We start from the raw sequence: 25,053 nt of genomic DNA, 5'->3' as shown, positions 1-25,053 counted from the left end.
TGACTATTGTTAGTCCAATTGCTGACGTGATTTTTGACAATTCAACAATGTTCGATCTCAATTTTTGACTTGAATATGTTTTTATTATTAATTTTCTTCAATAATAATCCAATTGAGTTGTTTTAAATTTGATATGCATATCAAACACATGTTGTTGTACATGCCATAAAAATTATTTATATGGAGTGCAATAAAAATTTGAGTAGACAAAAAAATGTGAAGAAAAAATATTTTTTAGAGGATGAATAATCATATTTTAAACAAGTTAAAAACTTTTATAATCGGTCATTTCTAGAATTTAAGTAACTTAGATATAAGAATAACTTGTATGACTTAAAATCGATTTGAATTTAGTGTGATTTTTTACTTTTTGTCACACAACTTTTTACGATTTCATAAGAATTAAAATTAATTGATTCTATTAACCAAGTATTATACTGTAATACAAATATCAATATGAAACTTAGTTATAATCATACTCTCTATGTCTCATTTATTTAGACTACATTTATTTTTTATTTATCTCAATTATATAGTTTAGTTCTCATATTAAATATCATATGTCCTACTCTTTTAACAATTTATCCCTATTAAATTCATATTATTAACTACTTGTATAATTATTTTATATATATATATATATATATATATATATATGAAAATACACACATGCCTGATTAATAAATGGGACGAAATGAATATATTTTTTTTTACCTTAGACAAGAAAATATTTATGTTGTTTATTCTTTTAAATTTTCATATTCTTTTACCGATTTATCCCTATTAAAGTCATATTATTAAATATTTGTATAATTATTTTATTTTATTAGTATTAATTGATTCTACTAGCCAAATATTATACTGTAATACAAATATGAACATAAAACTAAATTATAATCATACTCTCTATCTCTCACTTATTTAAATTATATTTATTTTTTATATGTCTCAATTATATAGTCTACTTTCATATTAAATTAAATATCATATATCCTACTCTTTTACCAATTTATTCATATTAAATTCATATTATTAACTACTTGTATAATTATTTTATTTTATTAAAATTTCATTAAATAAGGGAAAAATGAGAAATTTCTTTACAAATTTATTTTTTCAAACACAAATGTGAAAATACAAACAAGACTAAATACATGGGACAAAATGAGTATTTTTTTTTTATCTTGGATAAGAAAATATTGATGTTGTTGATTACATTTGTAGTCTCTAAAATTTTCAAAAATATTAGACAAAAATATTAATTATTAAATGAAAAATGATAATAACTAAAGTGCAAAAAATTAAATATTAACAATTAAATATTTCAATTAATATAATAATTTTTTAGTTTAAGAAATGAATTAAATTTAACAATTAATCTACTTTGAATAATAAATCAATGGACACAAAATTATGATAAATTTCAATTAATAACTTTTTAATTTAAGACATTAATTAAATATTAAAAATTAATATATCTTGAATAAATAAATGGAAAAAAATTAATTACTCTTTGATTAATATAGAAAATAAAATGAAAAACCTAAAAAAATATTGGAAATGACAGAAATATTTAATTAATAGTATGTAAGATAAAGAAAGGCAAATTAGAGAATTTACAATTTTAACTCATATATTTATAAGAATATAAATATATATATCATATAATATAATATAAATATAAATATATATATATATATATATATATATATATATATAGAAGTTTAGCCGATTTAAATACATCCAGCTTGACTGGTATAGCACTCTCTGTTTGTGCTTTTAAGCTGCAAAAAAGCCAAAAATATTCTCTGAATTCAAGCTAAATATATAACTCTGATTTTGAATCGATCATGTTAATCCCCAGAAAATACAAACATTTCAAAATAATCATTTTCTCTCATCTAAAAGAGCGTTAAAAGTCGTTTGATTATCGTTAGGGGTGGGAAAAAAATACCGAAATACCGAAATACCGAAAAATCGTACCGAAAAAATTATCGAAATTACCGAAAAAATCGGTTTACCGAAAATTTCGGTACGGCATGATACCGTACTGAAATTTTCGGTATCGATATCGGTATGGTAAAAAAAAAAATTCGGCATTTAGGTATATACCGGTATACCGAAAAATAAATTTTTTTTAATATATATATGAAAAATTTCGGTATATCGTAAAAAAAGTCGGTACCGACTTTTTTGCCGGTATACCGAATTTTTTTCGGTATAACGACAATTTTTTGGTATACCGATTTTTTTTTGAATTCGGTATCGATACACGTTATAGATTTTCGCCATATTGAAAGTTCGGTATACCGAAAATTCGGTATATTCAGTATATGGCATCATAAAATATTAAAGAAAATATTAATTTCTAACCAATACAATTGTGTGATGTTCAAGAAAATATTAAAGTTGGATCACTATCTATCAAGATGGCATCATAAAAGTCTCTATCGATCTTTTTGCATAATTAGAAGTTCGTAAGGAAATTGCAATTCTTTCTCAAAAGTTATCTTTCAATCTTCTCTTGCATACGTTGGTTCTGTATGTTTGTCATTTTACGATTTCGGACTTCTATTTTTTTCAAATTTGATCAGTTTTAGTCCACTATCTTTATTATTATTATTATTATTATTTTTTTTTTGCAATTTTAGTCATTTTTCTGATTTAGTGCTGACCGCTAATGTGACATGTACTAATACAGTGCTGATATGAAGCTGACGTGTATAGTGCTACGTAAGCATTTTCAAATAAAAATGAATAAAATTATAAAAAAATCGGAACATGCAAGACTAAAACGGAAATATGAAAACATATAAAACCGAAATCGCAAAGTGGCAAACATATAGAGCCAAAATTACAATTTTTCCTATATTTTGTGCTCGAGCTTATTTGAATAATACTTGTAGAACTTCAAGGTTTGTGGTTGCTAGAAGTTTAAGCTCTTTACGGTTTGATAGAAAGATTTTAGGGTTTGATAGAACGCAAAGCTTTCTTCTATTTTTTACGCTAATACTTCGCAAAGCTTAAAATTCATTTTTATAATACTTTCATGATATTAAATGATAAAAATTTATGCAATGTAATGCAATATTTCATATTTTGTTTAAAACAATATTATTTGATATTTCATTTCTAGTTTTAGCCGCCCTATATTAATCTTCAAATAGAGGTAGCTTGAGCCGGCGCTTTCACGAGTACCTCACTAACTGTAGGCTGCTAAAATTGACTTCTCCGTCCTTATATTAATTTATGCCAAACCCAATTGAATGCACCTTTTTAAGTTGAAAAGAAATATTCTCGAATAAATTTTTAGTGTAAGTTTTGCACTCTGCACCAAACATAATTTTCATCTCCAACTCATTTACTTCAAATTTTATACCAAAAAAATATTTTACAAATATTTTTTTATTTTACACATATTACTTTTATCATGTAATTAATATATATTTATACATTTACTGATTATTATTAGTTTGATATAAAAATATTATATTATGGGTAAATATAATTATTATAATATTTAAATTATTAATTTAATTATTATATATTAATTAAATGTTATATAATACGAATTAATACACATAAATTATTAAAATTAATAAATAACTTGAATACATAAAATTCAATTAAATAACATGATATATGATGATACCAAAAATTTTATTTCGGGTTCGGTCTAGTAGAGCGAATCTTCAAATCTCTCACAAAGCGGGTCGGGTATGACGTGGTTCTGCAAGATAGAAAATTCATTAGGAGGCACCGAAGGTATTTTCGGCGTGACCCCTCTGATGCCTAAGTCAGTGCTCAAAAGATGAAGAGCATAATCAAGCAAGAATAAAAAGTGAATGTGTGAGCCAAAGTGAATGAATTAAACCATAAGAAATAACTGGTATTCATAGAGACTGTAGGGGTGAGTTACCTTGTTGATGTAGAATTCATGTTAGAGTCGGACTCAATCATTATGGAGGCTAGAACTCTTGAATCGACTTACAAGTCTTATCAAATCTCGGGTTTGTTAGAGCTTATCTTTATCTGTTAGATATCCTCAAGTGTTTCCGACATCTAAGCTTCCACATGTTGAGCCCGGGTCGGGTTTCTACCCTTTGCTGGGCTCGGCCCAGTGGGCTCGGCAGTTTGGGTTTCAACTATGGCTCTTAACTTGTGCCTTGAATGGGCCCTTTTTAGCTTGGACTTCTACATACACACACATATATTTATATATATTTACATTTAACTTATTAGTTATTAATTATTTATAATCATTAAAAATAATAAAAGTTTGCGCCAAATTTGTCACAGGGGTCTCCTTGCGCCAAATTTGGTACGGGGAGGGTGAGGCGCTATCTTGGCGCAAAAGTGATCACTTTGCATTTCCAGTTGTATTTCATTTGGCCTTCTTGAAATTCAGTTGTGGCACTTGCACTTTTGTTTAGTATCTATAAAATTTTATTGGTTATCCATTGATTTCGTATTTGAAATTTAAGCTATTGACCAATCATTTGTTTTCAAAGTTTTGTTTCTCTTGGACTATATATATCCTTAGAAATTCATTATTTTGTAGGAAATGACAGACCGACCAAACAGAAATAAATGCAATCTTCTCTACAAGTGACATCGCAATGATAACAATGGAAATGATCCACCACCACCTCTGAGAGGAATCAGTCATGAGGATTTTGTGGCCATCGTTACTGTTGTAGCTATACTACACTTCAGGGGATAGTGAACCCTAATTCCAAACAGCCACCACCACCTCCAGTACAACACAATGGGACAAACCAACATTATGAGTCTATTCAGAGAGCAAGAGTTCTGAACTTTGATGGAAGTTACGATCCAGAAGTTAGGCAGAACTGGATGAAGGAGATAGAAAATTATCTCAGATTGCTCGAAGTTCCACAAGAGCTCAGGGTGGAAGTGATTACACCTTCCTTGTAAATAGAGCAACCAAATGATGCGAAATAGTCTCACCAGCTATGTTAGGAGTGGGACCTATCATTCGACCAAGGTTTCGTGAAGTATTTTTGAATCAGTACTTTCCAGCAATTATTCGAGCGCAGAAACTGTCAGAATTTGAAAGTTTTATCCAGACACCACGACAGCCCAAAATGCTACATACCATGGTGCCTTCTTAACTGAGCAGATTTCTACCGTGATAGGTTTTCGATATGTACCCTGTACATTTGCATTCACGTACTCATAACAAGTGTATACTCATACTTCTATGCTGAGCGATGTTATCTCTCACGTCCTCAATTTTGTCTTGGACACCCCATTCTACGGGGCATGGCTTAGATCGGACGGTGGGATCGGTCGTTGAGGTTGAGGTCGCAATTGTTTCCGAGGATCGTTGTTTATTTCCGTTTTAGTTGAGGGTATTTCGTACTATTTGATTTAGTTGTATAACTTTATCACTTGGGTTTCTTGTGCTAGTTATATTCTGTCGGTTGTACCGTTATTTTGGCTTAAGTTCCGCTAGTTTTATCCGCTCTTGTTTATTTTAAGTTAATTTCATGCTTTTAGTTTAAATAAGTAAGTGATTCATGAGTGGATCACTACAAAAAATACAATAAATATAAAAATTAGATAACTAAGATAAAAAAATGGAGTCGATCTGATGATACCAAAAATTTACCTCGTATTCGGTCTGGTAGAGCGGATTTTCAAATCTTTCTCAAAACGGGTCGGGTTGAGCATGACGTTGTTCTGCACAGACAAAAACAAGGTTAGTGGACGCCGAAGGTGTTTTTGGCGTGACGTCTCTGATGTCTAATTCAGTGCTCAGAAGATGAAGAACACAATAAAATTCAGAGAAAAAAGATAATATGAGTGAGTGAATGCGTAAGCCAAACTGAATGTGTAAAACTATAAGAAATACCTGGTATATATAGAGGCTGGAGGTGTGATTTACTTTGTTAGAGTAGAATTCTTGTGAGGGCAAGGTAAGAGAGTAAATTAAGTAGAACACAGTTATCATGGCTGCTAGGACTCTTGAACCGACTTAATAGTTTGATCATAATCCCGAATTTATTGGGATTATGTTCATCCGTTAGGGATTCTCAAGCGTTTCCGATCTTCTAAACTCCTCGTATTGGACCCGAGTCTGACGTCTACCCTACCCAGATAGGGCTCGGCCCAATGGGCCCAACAGCTAGGGCTTGGACCATGTCTACCACTTTCTCGTACTGGTTGGGCTTCTATTAAGCTTGGGTTTTGACATATAATAGGGCTTCATGAATTTTGGGGAGCTTTCCTAAATATCGGTTGTCAGGTTTGGGTCGGACCAGATCCATATATTTTTTGGGACATCAAGATCCTTAGAAAATGTCATTGAAATTTGTGTACTTTTTCATTCCACTTAAATTTACTTTAATCACCACTATTTCTTATTAAAAAATAAGAAACCGATTGTATTTTTAAAATTAATTTGAACGTGAGTATTTTTTTTAAGGTAACATATTAATTTGGACCAAAAAAAAATTTAATAAATAAAAATGACGGTTTAAAAGTAGGGTTGTGATATCGTACCAAGATATCGATAATTTATCGTGATATGGTCCCGAAATTTTTTCGAGATAGAGATATTTTTTCGATATGTCGAATTTTTTTTCAATATCTGTACGGTATCACTATGGATTTTTTCATATCAATGTTCAGAATTTCGTTATCGATACTGATATGAATATTTTTCATACCGATATTTTTGGTACGATATACTGAAAACTGTAAGGCCCGAAAATATTAAGTTATTAATTATGGAATTTAAGAATTAAATTCCATATTTTGGGCAAATATTGATTTGAGAAGGTATGAAAATTAGAGATTTAAGCCGAAAACAATTAATTTGAGAATTTACGGATTCTGATAATTAAATTCCGGGAATTCTTAAATTAAAAGATGAAATATTCGATTTGAATATTTATGGAATTTAAGATTAAATTCCAAGTTTTGAGAATGAATATGATTTAATTTGAAGATGAAACCCGATCAGGGACTGATTTGAGAATATCGAAGTTTCGAGGACTAAAGTGCAAACAGCCGGGATTATGCAAGTTAATCCGAACTTATTTAATTTTAATCCGAGTATATTTAATTTGGGAATATTTTTAGTTTCGATTTAAATTCTAATATTCTTAAATTATTTAGGATTGAAATTGAATTAAAAAGAGGGCCGAGGACTGAATTGCAATTTACGAAGGTTCAGGGACTAAATGGCAAATTATGCAATAAATATCTGATGTTAAATTAGATTATCAGCATGTACACGTGCATATTTTGTAATGAATTCAGAAATGAAGAACAGAGGAGCCGAAGCCTTTCCCTTTTCTTTGATTTCCAATTTTCAAAACCTCGTAACTTTTGATTCGATCATCCGATTTCAATTTCGGAAAGTGTTTTAGAATCCTCCCGACGAGGGCTTCGATCTTGTGTAAGTATTTTTATGTTTCTCATAGGTTTCAAAATCAGTATGTGGCCAGAGATCAGATTCTTATGGTTGATCGTGTTCTTGACATGTTATTGCTTACATATATTCGAACCAGATCGAAGATTGATTATGGTATAAAGTTGTTATGATTTCCAGCATGTATATCGAGAGTTATAGCAGATGTTTGTGTTGGATATGCTGGTTTATGAGGTTATAGTGCTAATATATCACACGTTCATGAAGTTAAAAAAGTTAGCTTCGAATTCGATATTTCGTCGGTTATCGATTTTTAATCGCTATGTCGTCACTTAATGATTTGAAGCCGTTTTGATAGCCTATGACTGAGATGAGATGTTCTTTTAGATGTTATCGATGATATAAAAATTTTATTTCTCAGTTTCAGACTAGTTTGAAGGCTAACGACTCAAGAATCCAAATTCGAACCGAAGAAGAAGAAGTGAGGCTTGAAATGATGTCGATTGAAGATATATTGATGATTTTGACTCGATTCTAAAATTATTAAATATAATGAAGTTTGATATGAATGTTTTGATGCTATGTTTCAGATTGGAAGCGTTCAAAACCGAAGAAATACGAACGTATAAGACAACATCGAGAGTCAGGAACTTGTTACTCAAGGATGATACTTCTTGAGTTGTTCCGAACAAATCACATACTTGTTATTGTTGTTTATATTTGATTGATGTTGTTGATCCATCACAGGTAGTTGATTTTTATTGCTTATGATACGATATGATATGATATGATATTGAATTGATTCTAATGCCAAGGTCAGATGGACCTTATTTTCTAGTCTGATGAGACGACGATAGATGGATATCCATGTCAAGATCGGATACGAATCTTGATGGCAACGAAGTGATAAGAAGCAATTCTTGAGATAGCGCGCTATAGAAATTTGAAGGATATAATTGAGAGATTTTAAATTTTATATCTTGAATTGATATGATATTGAATTGAGATATATATATGTTTCTTATACTGAGAATTATATTCTCACCAGAGGTTTCTGGCTATTGTCTTGTTTGTATGTGTGCATAACAATAGAAAGGGCTGGAGCGAGTCGAACGAGATTTGGATGGCTCGAGATTGAGAGATTTAGAGTAGAGACTCGGGTTAAGAAGTTGATGTTACAGGTGATGCATGTTAGAAAGTTGTTGGTCTAGTTTGAGATTTGAAATAGATGGATAAGTGTTGTATTATACTTTTAGACACTTGTATATGATTATTGTGATGTCTAAATATGCATGAGATTATGTTTAGAACTTGTTTTGTTCCTCAATGCATGTTTTAGACTTGATAATCCATGATTTGGAGGAATGGAAGGATCACATTTTGCTGTAAAAAACCAGAGCAAAAGACTGCCTAGAGTTGTGCTCGGTCTGCTCTTTTAAGCAGACCGAGCGCAGCCCATTTTGCCCCAACCCGAGAGTTGGGTAGGGGAGGGCGCTCGGTCCGCTGTTTTTAGCGAACCTCGCGCACCCCTGTTTGAAAAAAAAAATTGTTTGGTCTTCTTCCTTCCTTTGTTCATTAATGATGTTTAATGACTAATTGCCCTAAGAATGAGATTAGCAACCCAAGGCCCCACAACAGGTGGTATCAGAGCATAAGTTTCTCGGACTGAGATAGAAGTTGAGCGGGGTAGATTGAGTCGCATGCATGTATAGTATTGCATGATTATGCACTACTTGATTTGATGATTTGATGATTTGATGAATTGCATGTGAGCATGATCTACTTTTGAAATTCAACTATCTGATTTACTGAGTTGTAAATTTTTGAATTTCTTATTGATTTTATTATAAGATTCCCCGGGTGATGTAAGCACCCAGAAGTGAAGAGAACAGTGTTCTTTGGGTGACGTAAGCACCCCAGACTGAACAACAAACTGAACAGACCTGTATGGCTAAACTGAAAGAAGTATTTCCGATTGCAGGTAGAAGTTGGCTTGAATAACTTGATCAGTTGTCCACATACTTTACAGATACAGATGAATGTTGTATCATATTGATTGTATCCAACTTCGAGACCTAGCAACCAGCTGGTAGATTGTGATGAAGAAATTCTGAAAGAGCAGAGGTATATTGATTTGTTGGTAAGTGCTTAGAACAGAGATTTATTAACGATTCTTTGCCACAACAGATAGAAAATATACCAACTAGAAATTGAATACTTTGAATACTAAAGAATACCCTATTAGATTTTCAAGCCTACTACGATTCTTTGAATTGGAAATGATGACGAAGCTCAAGATTGAATTGTTTATTCATGGCTTGAATTCGAAGATTATGTCTAAGTAAATGTTGACGACTGAAACATTTTATGAAAGACATAGACAGGACTAAGAAAACTAAAGCTGAATGAGGAGGCATAAAGAATGAAATTATAGATATACTATAGTGTGTGAGATTAACACAACTGTAGCTACAATTTCTATTACATAGCAGATATGAAGGCAACGATATGAAAGTAGTTCTTTAACTCTAATGAACCGAGACGGATTGTTCCGGGTCTGAATACAGAGTATGTTAGAGATTATTACACTTACTGTGGAGGAAAAAATCCTAGAAATCAGTACAAAGATAGTTCAAGCGGTTATGCTCGAATATGTTCGAAGCAAATTAGATTCTAAGAACATTGAATAAAGAACAGTTCCAGAAATATACAGAGGATCAGAATGAAAATGCACCTGGACATGAGATTTCAGGTAACAGATTTATTTTGTCTTAACCTGTTTATGTTACTGGAGCAAGATATATATGATAGCTGAAAGCTTGTTATATTTTCACATCTGTATCAGAAAAGATAATTTGTGAATTGAACTGAACAAGTGAATTACTGCTTCGATGAAATGAAACTGAACATGATTTTGTTCGTATTTGAGATATTTGGTTACGTTGCATGATAGATGATGATGCTATAACCAAGTGCTGATTAGTGATGTTTTCAGATTATTGAATCACTTGATTTTGTGATGTAAATAATCAACATGCTTTATGCTTTACAAAGTACATGTTTACCTGAATATCTGAGTTGATTGGAAGCATGTACTATATGACACTAAAGTAGAATTAGTTCTTGATCAGAACTCGGGTTATTGAGAATGTATGAATAGTCTGATCAAAGGAGGATTGAAATAGAATTGATGAATAGCAAAAGATTGATGATAAGAAATGACTGAATTAGATCAACAAGAACATAATGTGCATATGAACATGATGATATAGTATGGAATCTAAAATTAAGATTCTTTGATTTCGGATCAGTGTATATGGTGTTGATTACAAATATATTCCGAAATAAGTATATTTTATGCACTAGATATGTTCAATATCTAAACCAGCATTGGTAGATATACCAATGAGTAAAGATTGCAGATATGGTCCAGTAAGATTTCAACTTTAGTTTAAGTTGTGAACTGAAATTCAATAGCAAATTGTTGAGTTTATGCATTGAATACTGCTTTTGAGGTCTATGAGATAGATGACGATATAAAAATCAGTTACAGTAGAGTCTTTTCTTTGATTATGCTGAATCGATTACATCAAATAGAGATATGATCTTGAAATGTTTGATTTTGAGTGGCTCTCCTTGTTTTGTTTATAGAGCCTGAGTTGATTTACTCATTTTGAGTTATGAGATGCAAGTGAGCTGTTTTCACTTAGCAGCGTTTGTTATCCAAAAGATTTGATTTTGGATGACCTTGATTGAGAGATTTTCTTAATCTTGATTTATTATTTTGATTTTGAGAATTATTAATCCTTTGATGGATATTTCAGCATATTTTAAGATTTTTGGCTCGTAACTGATAGAAAGATTTGATTATTATCCAGATTTTGGATAGATTGTATGATTTTTCATTACTTTGGAAATAGAAGTGAAAAATGAAATAGGCATTTGATCGATTGAATTCAAATTTCTGTGTCTTCTGGTTTGAATATATTCAGATGAATATATAACCAATTAGAATGCTTTTCGATTGGAAATGAGCCAGATTTGTTCATAAGATGAAAGAAACACAGAAAGTAAATCAAAGGGATTAGAATTTCGTAAAGAATGTCAGATTGAGATATTGCAGATTAAAATGGATGAATTATATTGTGATTGATTGTATGATTGTGCTTAATATTTCCGAAAAGAGATATTAGATTCTGAAAGAAATGCAAAATCTTGAATTCAATATTCATCCAATAATTGTTTTATCCTCGGATAAAGCAAACAGATGTAACAGAATTTGTACGTTTTAGAAGTTAAACGTATAAAGAGAGTGTCAATTGAAGTTGAAAAGCATGGACCAGATGGGTTCAATGCCAGTTTAGGAACTCCAGAATTGAAATAAGATCATGATTTGATAGATTTCTTTACTAAACTACCAAAGATGAAGCAGTATGTATGATGTAAACTGTGGTAGTGATGATTGAATTGATTTGAATTCTTGAAGAATATGATATGACTTATGATCAGATCACTGATTTGTGACCAGAATTTTTGTGAGATTACATAGTAAGCCAAGGATTATTGTTTCATATTGAGACAGTAGGTTACTATTGAATTATGATTCAGAGTATCTAAAACTCTGAGTACTCGTTGATATGAAAGTACAACATATTATCCTTGAATTGAAAAATAGTCAGGGCAGATGAATCGAATTTCAAGAAGAAACTATATCGGACATGATATAGATTATTAAAAGCTCTCAGTACTTTGGAATTTGTGAATGCAACATATTCTTCTCTGATTAATGGATAGTCCGAATAGACTAATCAGATTTTTCAGAATACGCTATATGAGATGTGAATAACAGCTATCTATTCAGAGTAGTGAAGAGTTAATGATATGATGAGATTACAGGAATGATTGAAATCTATATTCAAGATAGAGACTTTAGATTTCTTTGATAGATTGTGGCATTGATTGATTGATGTTCTGAGTGTTTGGTTCTATGTGATTACATTATACCATTATCTGATCGATGGATTATCTGAGTTGATTTTCCAGATTTTGAGAATATTCTCAGAACGTTAATACCTGATTCGGTATTAATTGAATTGATGTATTGCCACTTGATTATGATGATTCCTTTAACAGCTATCGAGTGATATTGAGATAATGCAGTGATAATACGATGAGAAAGAAATTAAATTTCTTTGTGTTGAAATGATATTCCAGAAATATTCAACATCAGATCAGACCTAATTTGAGAAACACAGAGAATACGAATATGAATCTGTATGAAATGAGAACAGAGAAGAAGAAACAGAGTTAGCAATTGAATGATAGATATAACTTGTAGAAACTGAAACTGATTAGTTAAGCGAAAAAGTTATTCTTGAAATATCATTCGATTCAGAATAGAGAAAGGGCAGTATATGAAATACAGATTCAGAATATACATGTTGGATACTGATCGTGAAGCGATGAACAAAATCACAGTGTAGACTTGATATATTTTCTATGCAAATCATAGAATGATATAGAGAAAGAAACAAGTCGTCAATGAAGCTGAATTTCACTGACTGAGATGTCAGACAGAATTGATGATTTGATTGAATGATTTATTCTTTTCAGTTTGATATGATGGATCCGATTTATTCCACATATCTCAGATAAGGAAATATCAGTTCGATTGTTTTCTATGTACTTTAATCAGAGATATTGACGAGATTATGAGTTAAATCGAATATTTGACAGATCCTTGATTGAGAAAGGAAACAACTCAGAAAGAATTCTTTTCAGTTAATTAAAGTACAAGAAAATAGAAGTAGATTCGAAGAAATAGTCTGATAAGAAATGAAGAGATGAGATACGAAGATCAGAGTTGGATGATTGAAGTGAGAATTACTTCATGTAATCATTCAGTCTATCAGTTTTGATACTCCGATTGAATGTGATTTCGAGGACGAAATCAGTCCTTAGAGGGGAGGAAATGTAAGGCCCGAAAATATTAAGTTATTAATTATGGAATTTAAGAATTCAATTCCGTATTTTGGGAAAATATTAATTTGAGAAGGTATGGAAATTACATATTTAATTTTCGAGCCGAAAATAATTAATTTGAGAATTTACGGATTTTGAGAATTAAATTCCGAAAATTCTTAAATTAAAAGATGAAATATTCGATTTGAATATTTATGAAATTTAAGATTAAATTCCAAGTTTTGAGAATGAATATGATTTAATTTGAAGATGAAACCCGATCAGGGACTGATTTGAGAATATCGAAGTTTTGAGGACTAAAGTGCAAACAGCCGGGATTATGTAAGTTAATCCGAACTTATTTAATTTTAATCCGAGTATATTTAATTTGGGAATATTTAGAGTTTCGATTTAAATTCTAATATTCTTAAATTATTTAGGATTGAAATTGAATTAAAAAAGGGCCGAGGACTAAATTGCAATTTACGAAGGTTCAGGGACTAAATGGAAAATTATGCAATACATATCTGAAGTTAAATTAGATTATCAGCATGTACACGTGCATATTTTGTAATTAATTCAGAAATGAAGAACAGAGGAGCCGAAGCCTTTCCCTTTTCTTTGATTTTCAATTTTCAAAACCCCGTAACTTTTGATTCGATCATCCGATTTCAATTCCGGAAAGTGTTCTGGAATCCTCGCAACGAGAGATTCGATCTTGTGTAAGTATTTTTATGTTTCTCATAGGTTTCGAAATCAGTATGTGGCCAGAGATCAGATTCTTATGGTTGATCGTGTTCTTGACATGTTATTGCTTACATATATTCGAACCAGATCGAAGATTGATTATGGTATAAATTTGTTATGATTTCCAGCATGTATATCGAGATTTATAGCAGATGTTTGTGTTGGATATGCTGGTTTATGAGGTTATAGTGCTAATATATCACACGTTCATGAAGTTAAAGAAGTTAGCTTCGAATTCGATATTTTGTCGGTTACCGATTTTTAATCGCTATGCCGTCGATTAATGATTTGAAGCCGTTTTGATAGCCTATGACTGAGATGAGATGTTCTTTTAGATGTTATCGATGATATAGCAATTTTATTTCTCTGTTTCAGACTGGTTTGAAGGCTAACGACTCAAGAATCCGAATTCGAACCAAAGAAGAAGAAGTGAGGTTTGAAATGATGTTGATTGAAGATATATTGATGATTTTGACTCGATTCTGAAATTATTAAATAGAATGAAGTTTGATATGAATGTTTTGATGCTATGTTTCAGATTGGAAGCATTCAAAACCGAAGAAATACAAAGGTATAAGACAACATCGAGAGTCAGGAACTTGTTACTCAAGGATGATACTTCTTGAGTTGTTCCGAACAAATCACATACTTGTTATTGTTGTTTATATTTGATTGATGTTGTTGATCCATCACAGGTAGTGGATCTTTATTGCTTATGATGTGATATTGAATTGATTCTAATACCAAGGTCAGATGGACCTTATTTTCTAGTCTGATGAGACGACAATAGATGAATATCTATGTCAAGATCGGATACGAATCTTGATGGAAACGAAGTGATAAGAAGCAATTCTTGAGATAGCGCGCTATAGAAATTTGAAGGATAGAATTGAGAGATTTTGAATTTTATATCTTGAATTGATATGCTATTGAATTGAGATATATATATGTTTCTTATACTGAGAATTATATTCTCACCGGAGGTTTTCGGCTATTGTCTTGTTTGTATGTGTGCATGACAATAGGAAGGGCTGGAGCGAGTCGAACGAGATTTGGATGGCTCGAGATTGAGAGATTTAGAGTGGAGACTCGGGTTAAGAAGTTGATGTTACAGGTGATGCATGTTAGAAGGTTGTTGGTCTAGTTTGAGATTTGAACTAGATGTATAAGTGTTGTATTATACTTTTAGACACTTGTATATGATTATTTTGATGTCTAAATATGCATGAGATTATGTTTAGAACTTGTTTTGTTCCTCAATGCATGTTTTAGACTTGATAATCCATGATTTGGAGGAATGGAAGGATCACATTTTGCTGTAAAAAACCAGACCAAAAGGCTGCCCAGAGTTGTGCTCGGTCTGCTCTTTTATGCAGACCGAGCGCAACCCATTTTGCCCCAACCCGAGAGTTGGGTAGGGGAGGGCGCTCGGTCCGCTGTTTTTAGCGGACCTCGCGCACCCCTGTTTGAAAAAAAAAATAAAATAAATTTTTTTTGATCTTCTTCCTTCCTTTGTTCATTAATGATGTTTAATGATTAATTGCTCTAAGAATGAGATTAGCAACCCGAGGCCCCACAAAAACCAACCTATATTTAAAAGGTGGGCGTCGCGAGGGTTTGTAACCTTAGCAAGGCCATAAGGTGGAGGGGATGAAACATGCACACTATCCCCGGACGGGCTGATTGCTGGTGGCGGGGAGTCCTCCGCCAAGCATGAAAGATGTTTCTTTAGGAAAAGAGACTCTTAACTTGTCGGTTTGACAGAACAGCAGCAGTGTATCAGCTCGTAACATAAAATACATACCGTCATGATCAGCCCAAAAGCCTCTCCAAATTTTCGACCCAAAATGGACCAGTGACTCCCTTTGTTCTGGTGCCACCGTAAGCATGGCGGAAGTGGGCGGAGGGAGAAAGAAGAAAGCTCCGCTACTTCTCAATTGGAACAATCTAATGCCCGCCGGAAACGGCGACGATGACGAGCCTCCGCCGCTGAAGATGATCTCCGCAGCGGAGACACCGGCGATACACGACGAGGAGGAGACTTCAGATCGGGACTTGGATTGAGGCAGATGAGGACAATGGTTTCATCTCCGTTCGTTAGATTGGACGACGGTGGCCCAATGCTGCGAGCTCGATTGATGAGTCACGAAATGGAGTTCAAGCGGAGATCCCTTCAGAAGGTTGGATTTTTTTTTATAAGAACTTTTGTGAAGAAAAAGCTGATAAGTGCTTCTAAATTTATTATCATGCCTCGTTGTTTGAAATTGTGGTATATGATTTCATTCATTAGAGCAATTAAGTTGGTGTGATTTTTGGCTAATTCAAATTTGTTTGTGTAGCTGTAATGATTAATGAACATTAAACAATTAAGCTGTTGATTCTTCTATTTTTCTATCATTAGGATTGACGTTCGAATCCACCCGATTCTCCCTTGTTTTGTGCTCCATTCTGTATGAAACAAGCACATCCAAATACTCGTATCCTTCTTTTGAATCGTTTGAAAGCGAACCCCATCGTGCTTCATTAGGCATTTATAGTCCATGTTAAGTGCTTTATATTTGCATGTAATAAATTGTGAAGTATATATACTGGTAGACAATTTACGATGATTTGATCTTCATGCCGCCTAGCCACCAAACATAGGTACTAAACATAAACACCAGGATATCGACTCCTGTCCAATGTTTGTGTGTTGGGCTACTGAGTCAACTCTCACAATTCTCTTCTTTGGGTATTTCTCTTCTTTGCATCAAATTTCTTAGAAAACCGGCTCAACACACAAGTTTAAGGCCTATAAATAAATCAGTTTATTACACGAGAAGGATATAAATATATCCCCTTCTAGGATACTTGTTCTGGCCAAGTTTAAAGTACCTTTGATTTGAAGATCGTATGCAGACGGCCTCGTGTCGTGTATTTCTGTCCCTCTAGCATGGCCGAGTTAACGAGGCAAAGAAAAGATTGCCGCTGCTCTCTTTGTAGAGAATCTCCCACAAAGATTAGCCTCTTACCTTGAAGTTTTTGAAGTGCTATTTTAGGATCGAAGATGGAAAAAAACACATAGCAGAAACCAAGAAATCTGATGCATCTAAATAAAAAATGAATTGCCTGTTTGTTCAATGTATAACTGTACAATTATATAGTTTAATGAATCAAACACTACAAGAAAAAACGAGACTAACGACGCTTTTTTCTGTCGGTATTCAGTCGTCAAACTCACTTAACGACAGAAATACGACGGAAAAGTGATCGTCAAAGAATTAAGTGTCGCGGATTGCTTAACGACAGAAAATACAATTCTGTCGCTGTTTACGACAGAATTTTAAATTTTGTCGCTATAGATCAGTGACAGATATTATTTTCTGTCACTAATTTCAACGACAGAAGTAATGTTTTGTCACTAACTTTAATGACAGAATTAAAATTTCTGTCACTGATTTTACGACATAATATAAATAGTTGTCGTTGAATTTAACGACAAATTGGTAAATTCCGTCACTAACATTGCGACGTTAGTTAAACTGTTGTCCCTAAATATAGGGACAGAATTTGTAAAATTCCGTCGCTAAATATCGAAAACCCCAGCCCCCACCCACCACTACATATCCCAGCCAACACAATCAAAATATTCAACAAAACAACAGATGATCATTCCAAATATGAAAACTATCATACCACAAAACCATTCAAATAACAAAATATCTATCAGTAGCTCCAAAATATCAAGACAACAACCATTCTTACTTACAAAGTACTGTGGCCACATTGCAAAATATATTTATGATCAATCATTCACAAAACATGAAAACAGTACCGTGGCACACAACGCAACTTAAATACTTACAAAAAAGTCCAGCAACGACATATCTAAGAGGACTATGGCTGCGTGCTATCATCGTCGTATTCACGCGCACTCGAAAAGGGGGCGGAATTGGGATCAATAAGTGCATGCTCCATCAAATAACGAACTTGTTGCTGCAAAGTAGTCAACTCCTTTGTAAGTTCCTGAACTCTAGAATTCGCAGCAGCAGCCTCAGCTTTAGCGGCAGCCACATCCATTGATGAGTTAGTACGTGTGCGTGTAGCACGTCCCGACATAGCTTCAGGATACAACACTTCAGCTTGCGAACCAATACCGTACAATCTTTTCTTTCTCACCCCACCAACAGCCAGTATGTACATTTCATTTTGAACCTCAAAGGTTGGGTTTTGTACTGACCCACTGTCATCAGCATCTGGTTGTGATGCTTCAAGAAACCGAACATTCATCTCGTCCTAGAATATAACAAAGAGAGGTTAATCGATTTACAACAATTACATCGGTCGTAGATAAAATGCATAATTCAACAAACTTTACTATTTATAAAACTCACATCGACAGCCTTAGACCTAGCATCAACCCACGTGCCATCTTTTTTCTGATGCAATTTTTTGAATAACTCATAAGCACTTGCATCGCGGCCCAACTCCTCGCGCTTCAAAATTAACGGTGGTTAGAAAATATTATGTGTATTATTTATTGATATATTATGACATAAATTTCAACTTACCATTTTAATGGAATGCTCGATAAAGCAAAGAGAACCTCCAATGTGTTTAACCACTCCGGTGCCAGGCCCTTCAGGCTCTGTATTTCTATTTTTTTTTGCTTTTTCAGACTTATTCTGCCACACAGAGGAACTCCAGATATCCTTCCACTTGTTCCAAACTTCAAGATTCACCCCAAGTGGAAGTTTAGCCTTTGTACGCCAGTTGCATAGTGTTTTCCTATATTGCTCAGCTGTAAGTTTTTTCCATGTCGCCCTAATATGAGCGTCATGGTCTGGACGCCAACGATACGTTTTCTGCATTTCAAAGATATATTATTTATTCGCATAAAAATTTATTTAGTAATTTGAAGGCAACATATATTCTTTTCAAGTAATTTATCCTAATAAAATTAGCAATTAAATGAATAATACAATGTCTACTGCTAAATATTCCTCACTGGCATAAAAATTCAATATGCTTACATAAAATACGCAAAAACCAAATTGAAAAGTGTGCAATGATACCTCGGTGTTGAATTCACAACAATATATATTTTATTCATGTATTCCTAAAACATTCACAAACAAACAAAAAACAGAATGAGATGCTAAAGAATAACTATGTAAATATTTGGCATAATCACATCAAATAATAACCAAAAAGCAAGTAACAAAATAATGACACAGTAAACCATTCAGAAGAATGCAAAATCATAAAAAAAAATCTGTAGATTAAAAAAGATTCTTGTGATGCTTATTTTACAAATTCGATAATGCGTATTTAAGTCAATTATTAAATTGACCATGATGGTTTTCCTAATGGGTTTAACTATTATTAAATAGGTAAGATGTTTATAATCGTACCACAAACTCCCCCCAGTAATATGCCTTTGTCGCAGCATCCACATATCGCCATGTGAGACCCCCCACGCACTGTTTCTCAGCAAATTTATCGGTGATAAAAGCCGATACAGCATGGCTCTCTGGTAAAAACCTACATTACATCGATCAATTAATAATATTAATTATATAAAATAGCGAGCAAACAACTTATTGAATAAATGTGAACACAATATGACTTACTTGCCACCTGAGGCAACAATCAATATCCTAGAATCATGAGAACTTTCTGCAGCCATCTGAGCTAATTTTCAAGATTAACAAATAAAAATTAATATATAAATACTATCATCATGCATTGTATTAATATTAAAACACATTCTAACAAAATATAAATATTGACATCCATAAACAAGTTTTCCGTAATCATAAATACTTAATGCTTTATCAAAGTAAAGCATCATCCTCGGAGTATGCATCATCAGTTTCACTATCTTCGTTTCCAGATGAGATAAAATTTTCCAATTCATTTTCATCAAACTCATCTAATTCATCTATTTCCTCATACAAGATTTCAACATCTATCAGCGTATGAGATGTGGTTATATCCTCCACATCGATGATATGCTGTCCAATTTCCTCATTTTGGAAAGCTTCATTATCTGCAGACGATACCGCACTGGGCAGAGGTGCTTGAATATATGATCTTGCTTGCATCTTACACACTGCCAACCATTCATCTCCTGACCTTTTGAGGTTCGGGTAGGTAGCATAAAAAACTTGAGCAGCTTGGACAGCAAATATGAAAGGTTCATAGATGTTCAGTCTCTTTTTATTGTTTACATCAAATAATTGGTATTTAGGATGATGTCTTGTCCCAGTTTTTGGTGTTGGGTCGAACCATGAACATTTGAACAAGACAATGCGCTTTATAGGTAACCCCGGATATTCCACTTCGATTATCTCTTCTACATTACCATGGTAACTTATCTCATTGTTTGTGTTGCCTGCACCCTTCACAGTAACTCCAGAATTACTAGTCGACCTTGTTGCACCGTGGCGTACATTGTGGAATCTGAAACCATTGACAAAATATCCATTGTATGATCTAATTTTACGTAATGGACCAAATGCAATGTTTTCTAGACATTTGTCTGCAACATTTGCTCGCGGTTGTTGTACCTGTGCAAGTAAAAAAATTTAAATCAAATATATTTTAAAATGATAAATACTATTTCATAGTTACATTAGAGAAAGATATGTATATTACGTATTTTTGAAACCATATGGCAAATTCTCTTTGTATTCTTGAATCCATCTCACGTGAGTTAATGGATGGATTATTCAATTGTAACTCAGACTCGAAAATGCTGCATTAATTGAAAAAAATCATCAACAAATCTAACATTTATAAAAACAACAAGAACACAATATCAACAGACTTAATTTTTACCTGACATACGGTTTGACCTCTTCACAGTTCAGTAGTATGTACGTATGTGCTGCATGGTACTCTGTGTCGTCCAATCGTCTGCACTTAAAAGCACCCATTGGTCGACCATTGAAATTAAATATAGAAATATTGGAAACCTCTCCATCATGTAAATTATTCCCTTCATCGTTACGTGGTTGTTTCCTCAAACGGGTCTTGACACTTTCCCTAAAGTAGTGAGTACAAAAATATGACGCCTCTTCAACAATATATGCATTACAAATTGATCCCTCAACTCTTGCCTTGTTACGAACATTGTTTTTCAACCTTCTCAAAAATCTCTCAAAAGGATACATCCATCGATATTGAACAGGGCCAGCAATTCTAGCTTCATAAGCTAGGTGCACAGGAAGATGCTCCATGGAATCGAAGAAACTCGGAGGAAATATTCTTTCTAGCTTGCAAAGTATCACAGGAATATCGTTTTCCAAACGAAGCATGTCAGAGTATTTTATCGTTCTTGATGTAATGTCCTTGAAGAAAAAACTTAACTCTGTTAAAGTTTGCCACACATTATTTGGAAGCAATTCCCTGAAAGCAATTGGGATTAATCTTTGCATGAACACGTGACAATCGTGACTTTTCATTCCAAACATCTTCAATTTCGCCATGTCGACACATCTTGACATCTTAGACGCATATCCATCGGAGAACTTCAAATTTTTCAACCAGTTGAACAATACTACTTTGTTCTGCTTATCTAATGTATAACAAGCTTTAGGATAAGTTTTAGATATATCATCTCGATGTAGTTCTGGCCTGTTGCAAAATTCTTTGAGATCTTCTCTCGATTTTGCGTTATCTTTTGTCCGGCCGGGCACATTAAGAACGGTGTTAAAAATGTTATCAAATACATTTTTCTCAATGTGCATAACATCTAGATTGTGTCTAATCAGATTTGTTCTCCAATACGGCAATTCCCAAAAGATACTGCGCTTTCTCCAACCACATTTACACCGTCTTACAATTTCTGAGTTCACTTCAGTAGCCCCAGGTTCAGTCACACTACGAAACCCGTAACTTTCGAGTTCTTCAATAATTTCATCCCCTGATTTGATATGTGGAGGAGGTTTTTTCACTTGGTGATTTTTCTTGAACCATTTAATATTTCGTCTGAAATTATGATCAATTGGTAAAAACTTACGATGGTTATCGAACCATGATTGTTTACCACCATGCGGCAATGTGAAAGCATCAGAGTCTTCCATACAATAAGGACATGCCAGTTTACCAGCGGTACTCCATCCAGATAACATTGCATATGCAGGAAAATCACTAATTGTCCATAACAAAGAGGCACGCATACTAAAATTTGTTTTCGAGTGAACATCGTACGTCTTTTTCCCAACTGACCAAAGTTCATTTAATTCAGCGATAAGAGGTTGCAAGAACACATCTAACTTCTCCTTAGGATTTCTGGGTCCGGGAGCTATAACCGTCAGAAACATGTATTCATCTTTCATGCACATCCATGGAGGTAAATTATAAGGTGTTAATATAATTGTCCATGATGAATATTGTTGTCCTGACTGCCCGAATGGTTGAAACCCATCAGCTGAAAGTCCAAGTCTGACATTTCTAACCTCAGCTGCAAAATCTGGATGTGTTGTGTCAAAATGCTTCCACATAGGTGAATCAGATGGGTGACACATTGTGTCTCCATCCTGTACATGGTCACCATGCCAACGCATATGATTCGCTGTCTCTACAGATGCGTACAACCTTTGCAAACGTGGAGTTAGAGGAAAATAATACATTCTCTTCCATGGAACATTTTTTTTCTTACCCGCTCGGCGTGAATTAGGTTTGTAACGTGGATGCCCGCAAAACCTACATTCTTGTAAATCAAAGTCATCTCTCCAATAAAGCATGCAATTGTTGCTACAACAGTCAATCTTTTCAACCGGCAAGCCTAAACCTTTTATTAATTTTTTCGTGTCATAAAAACTATTTGTCATACAATTTTCTGTCGGGAGCAGTTCAGAAATAAGTTGACACAAATCATCATAGCATCTTTCAGAAATGTGATGTTCAGCCTTCATGTTCAACAATCTAGCAACGACTGACAACTGTGAATGACCATTTGGATTACCATCCCAAATCTCGGTCTCGGAGGCCCTAAGCATTTCATATAGGCTTTTGGCAGTTTGATTTGGACTTTGGGGCTCATCTTCTATGTTAATAGAGTTGTAAATATTGTGAACCATATTCTGCATATTATCAACATTCTCAACTTGTGTCGATGACGACGAACCAACCCAATGTTCAACTTCTGGAGTTATATAGGTTTCACCATGATGGTGCCAACGATAATAGTCAGGTACAAAGCCATATCTACATAGATGTAATTTGACTTCGTCTTCATCATGATAAGCTCTGTTTCTACATTTTCGGTGATTACAAGGGCAACGCATTGTTTGACCACACATTATTTCAGGATGCATCTTAGCAAAATTCACAAATTCTTCAACACCATTAAAGAACTCATTAGTTACGAACCCATTTTCCAACCTACGGTACATCCAAGATCTTGTATCGTCCATGGTTAAATTAAAATGCCTAACACAATTGCAAAATCATTATTTACAATTTTTACATAATATATAAAACATCTACATAAAATTATCAAGAGAACAACTCACCAATAAAAAAATAAAACACCAAATAATAGTAAATGAGACAACTCAAGTACTAAAAAACTCTAACATTAATATTAAGAAGTGTTACTTTCATCCAGTAATCACTCGCACATAATCAAACTTTACCAATAGCTACAAAACATTGTCATCCAGTAAACAGCAAGTAAACACATAGCATGTTATTTTCAGGTTTCAATTGATAAATTCTATCGTGTTTTCATGCAAACTGTTGTAAAAATTGACAAATTACATTTATTCTATTATTAATTAATATTTTCAACTTTATTTATCACCGGACCAACTAATTTTGAAGCTATATATTGTAACATAAGCTTCTGACTACTAGGAATTTGATGGAGATCACCAAATACCGCTAATTAAAAGATTTTTTTTAACCATTAGGATTAAACATTTTTTTTTATAAAAAAACAATTTAGGTGAATATAATATATATATATATATATATATATAACTCTCGAAATTTTGTTCAAATTTCACACGATAATTAGAAAACCCCATTTTAGCATTTTATACCAAAATATTTTATCATTCTTTTTTTCAGAAAAAATCATTTATATCTAATCGAAATCCTATGAATTTTTAGAACCAAAAAAAAAAAAAAAAAACCTTAAGTAGCAAACGTAAGGGTAGACGGAGGATGGTCGGGCTTCTCGGCAGTGACCTGCGTGGGTGGCAGTGAAGAACCTGAAATTTTAAGAAAAATGGATCTGTTAACCTGAATGAAAATAATTTTAAGAACAAGGTTTTGTTCGGTGACAGAGGAGGCGCGGCGGCGTGGGCGGGCGGAGAAATACCTAGAATTCGGGGGAAGAATGAATGAATATGTAAACTGAAATAAAAAACTTGTAAGTACCGGTCTATTTGCAAGGTAGCAGGAGAGACAACCAATGATGCTTCTAAGCCAGCGTCGGTTCTGCGGCGAAGATAGCCCTAAAATTTGGGGGCAAATTTTGTTTCCTCAAACCAAAATTTTGTAAATTCAAAGTATAAAGGAAGCACGAGAGTAATGTAAACACATACCTGAGAGAGCTGAGAAGAGCGAGATGTTAACACGAGGTGGAAGGAGATAATGAAATCCTCATTCTATGAAAAGCAGCGTAAAACAAAGGCGCGAAGAAAGAGTGGGAATTGCAAATTAGCTTAATATTTTCATTGAACGACGGAAGTTAATATCTTGTCGTTCAATAATGACGTATATTAATTATCTGTCATTTCTTAACGACAATGTACAGATATTTCGTCGTATATACCGACAAAATTTAATATGCCGTCATTAATTTAGCGACAACACATATTTTCAGTCGTTAAATTATGACTAAAAAATTACACACTAAAATATGTCATATATAAACGACTGATATGATATTTCTGTCGTTATGTTGCGACAAAAGTTTTAAATCTGTCGCTATCTGCGACAACAAA

At 33.3% G+C, this 25,053-nt stretch overlaps 2 protein-coding genes and 1 long non-coding RNA gene across 3 annotated transcripts; all 3 read right to left on the bottom strand.

The window, feature by feature from the left end:
* Window positions 1–17,947: 17,947 nt before the first annotated feature.
* LOC140885223 (uncharacterized) lies at window positions 17,948–19,805 on the bottom strand. The gene is made up of 5 exons (XM_073292171.1): window positions 19,723–19,805; window positions 19,504–19,633; window positions 18,661–18,954; window positions 18,484–18,585; window positions 17,948–18,385 (listed from the first exon to the last, which is right to left on the bottom strand). Exons 1-5 carry the CDS (start codon window positions 19,776–19,778, stop codon window positions 17,987–17,989), a joined length of 981 nt encoding a protein of 326 aa, XP_073148272.1. The 5' UTR covers window positions 19,779–19,805; the 3' UTR covers window positions 17,948–17,986.
* Window positions 19,806–19,926: 121 nt separating this feature from the next.
* Window positions 19,927–23,514, bottom strand: LOC140879065 (uncharacterized). Its single transcript, XM_073282706.1, has 3 exons — window positions 20,933–23,514; window positions 20,750–20,849; window positions 19,927–20,661 (listed from the first exon to the last, which is right to left on the bottom strand). Exons 1-3 carry the CDS (start codon window positions 23,512–23,514, stop codon window positions 19,927–19,929), a joined length of 3,417 nt encoding a protein of 1,138 aa, XP_073138807.1.
* Window positions 23,515–24,130: 616 nt separating this feature from the next.
* LOC140878240 (uncharacterized) lies at window positions 24,131–24,798 on the bottom strand. Its single transcript, XR_012149321.1, has 3 exons — window positions 24,652–24,798; window positions 24,485–24,561; window positions 24,131–24,315 (listed from the first exon to the last, which is right to left on the bottom strand). It is a non-coding gene; the product is annotated as an uncharacterized lncRNA (long non-coding RNA).
* Window positions 24,799–25,053: the final 255 nt, after the last annotated feature.

Source organism: Henckelia pumila, chromosome 2 (assembly GCF_033568475.1).
Source record: "Henckelia pumila isolate YLH828 chromosome 2, ASM3356847v2, whole genome shotgun sequence".
Taxonomy (NCBI): Eukaryota; Viridiplantae; Streptophyta; class Magnoliopsida; order Lamiales; family Gesneriaceae; genus Henckelia; species Henckelia pumila.
This window is presented reverse-complemented; position numbering and strand designations above follow the sequence as displayed.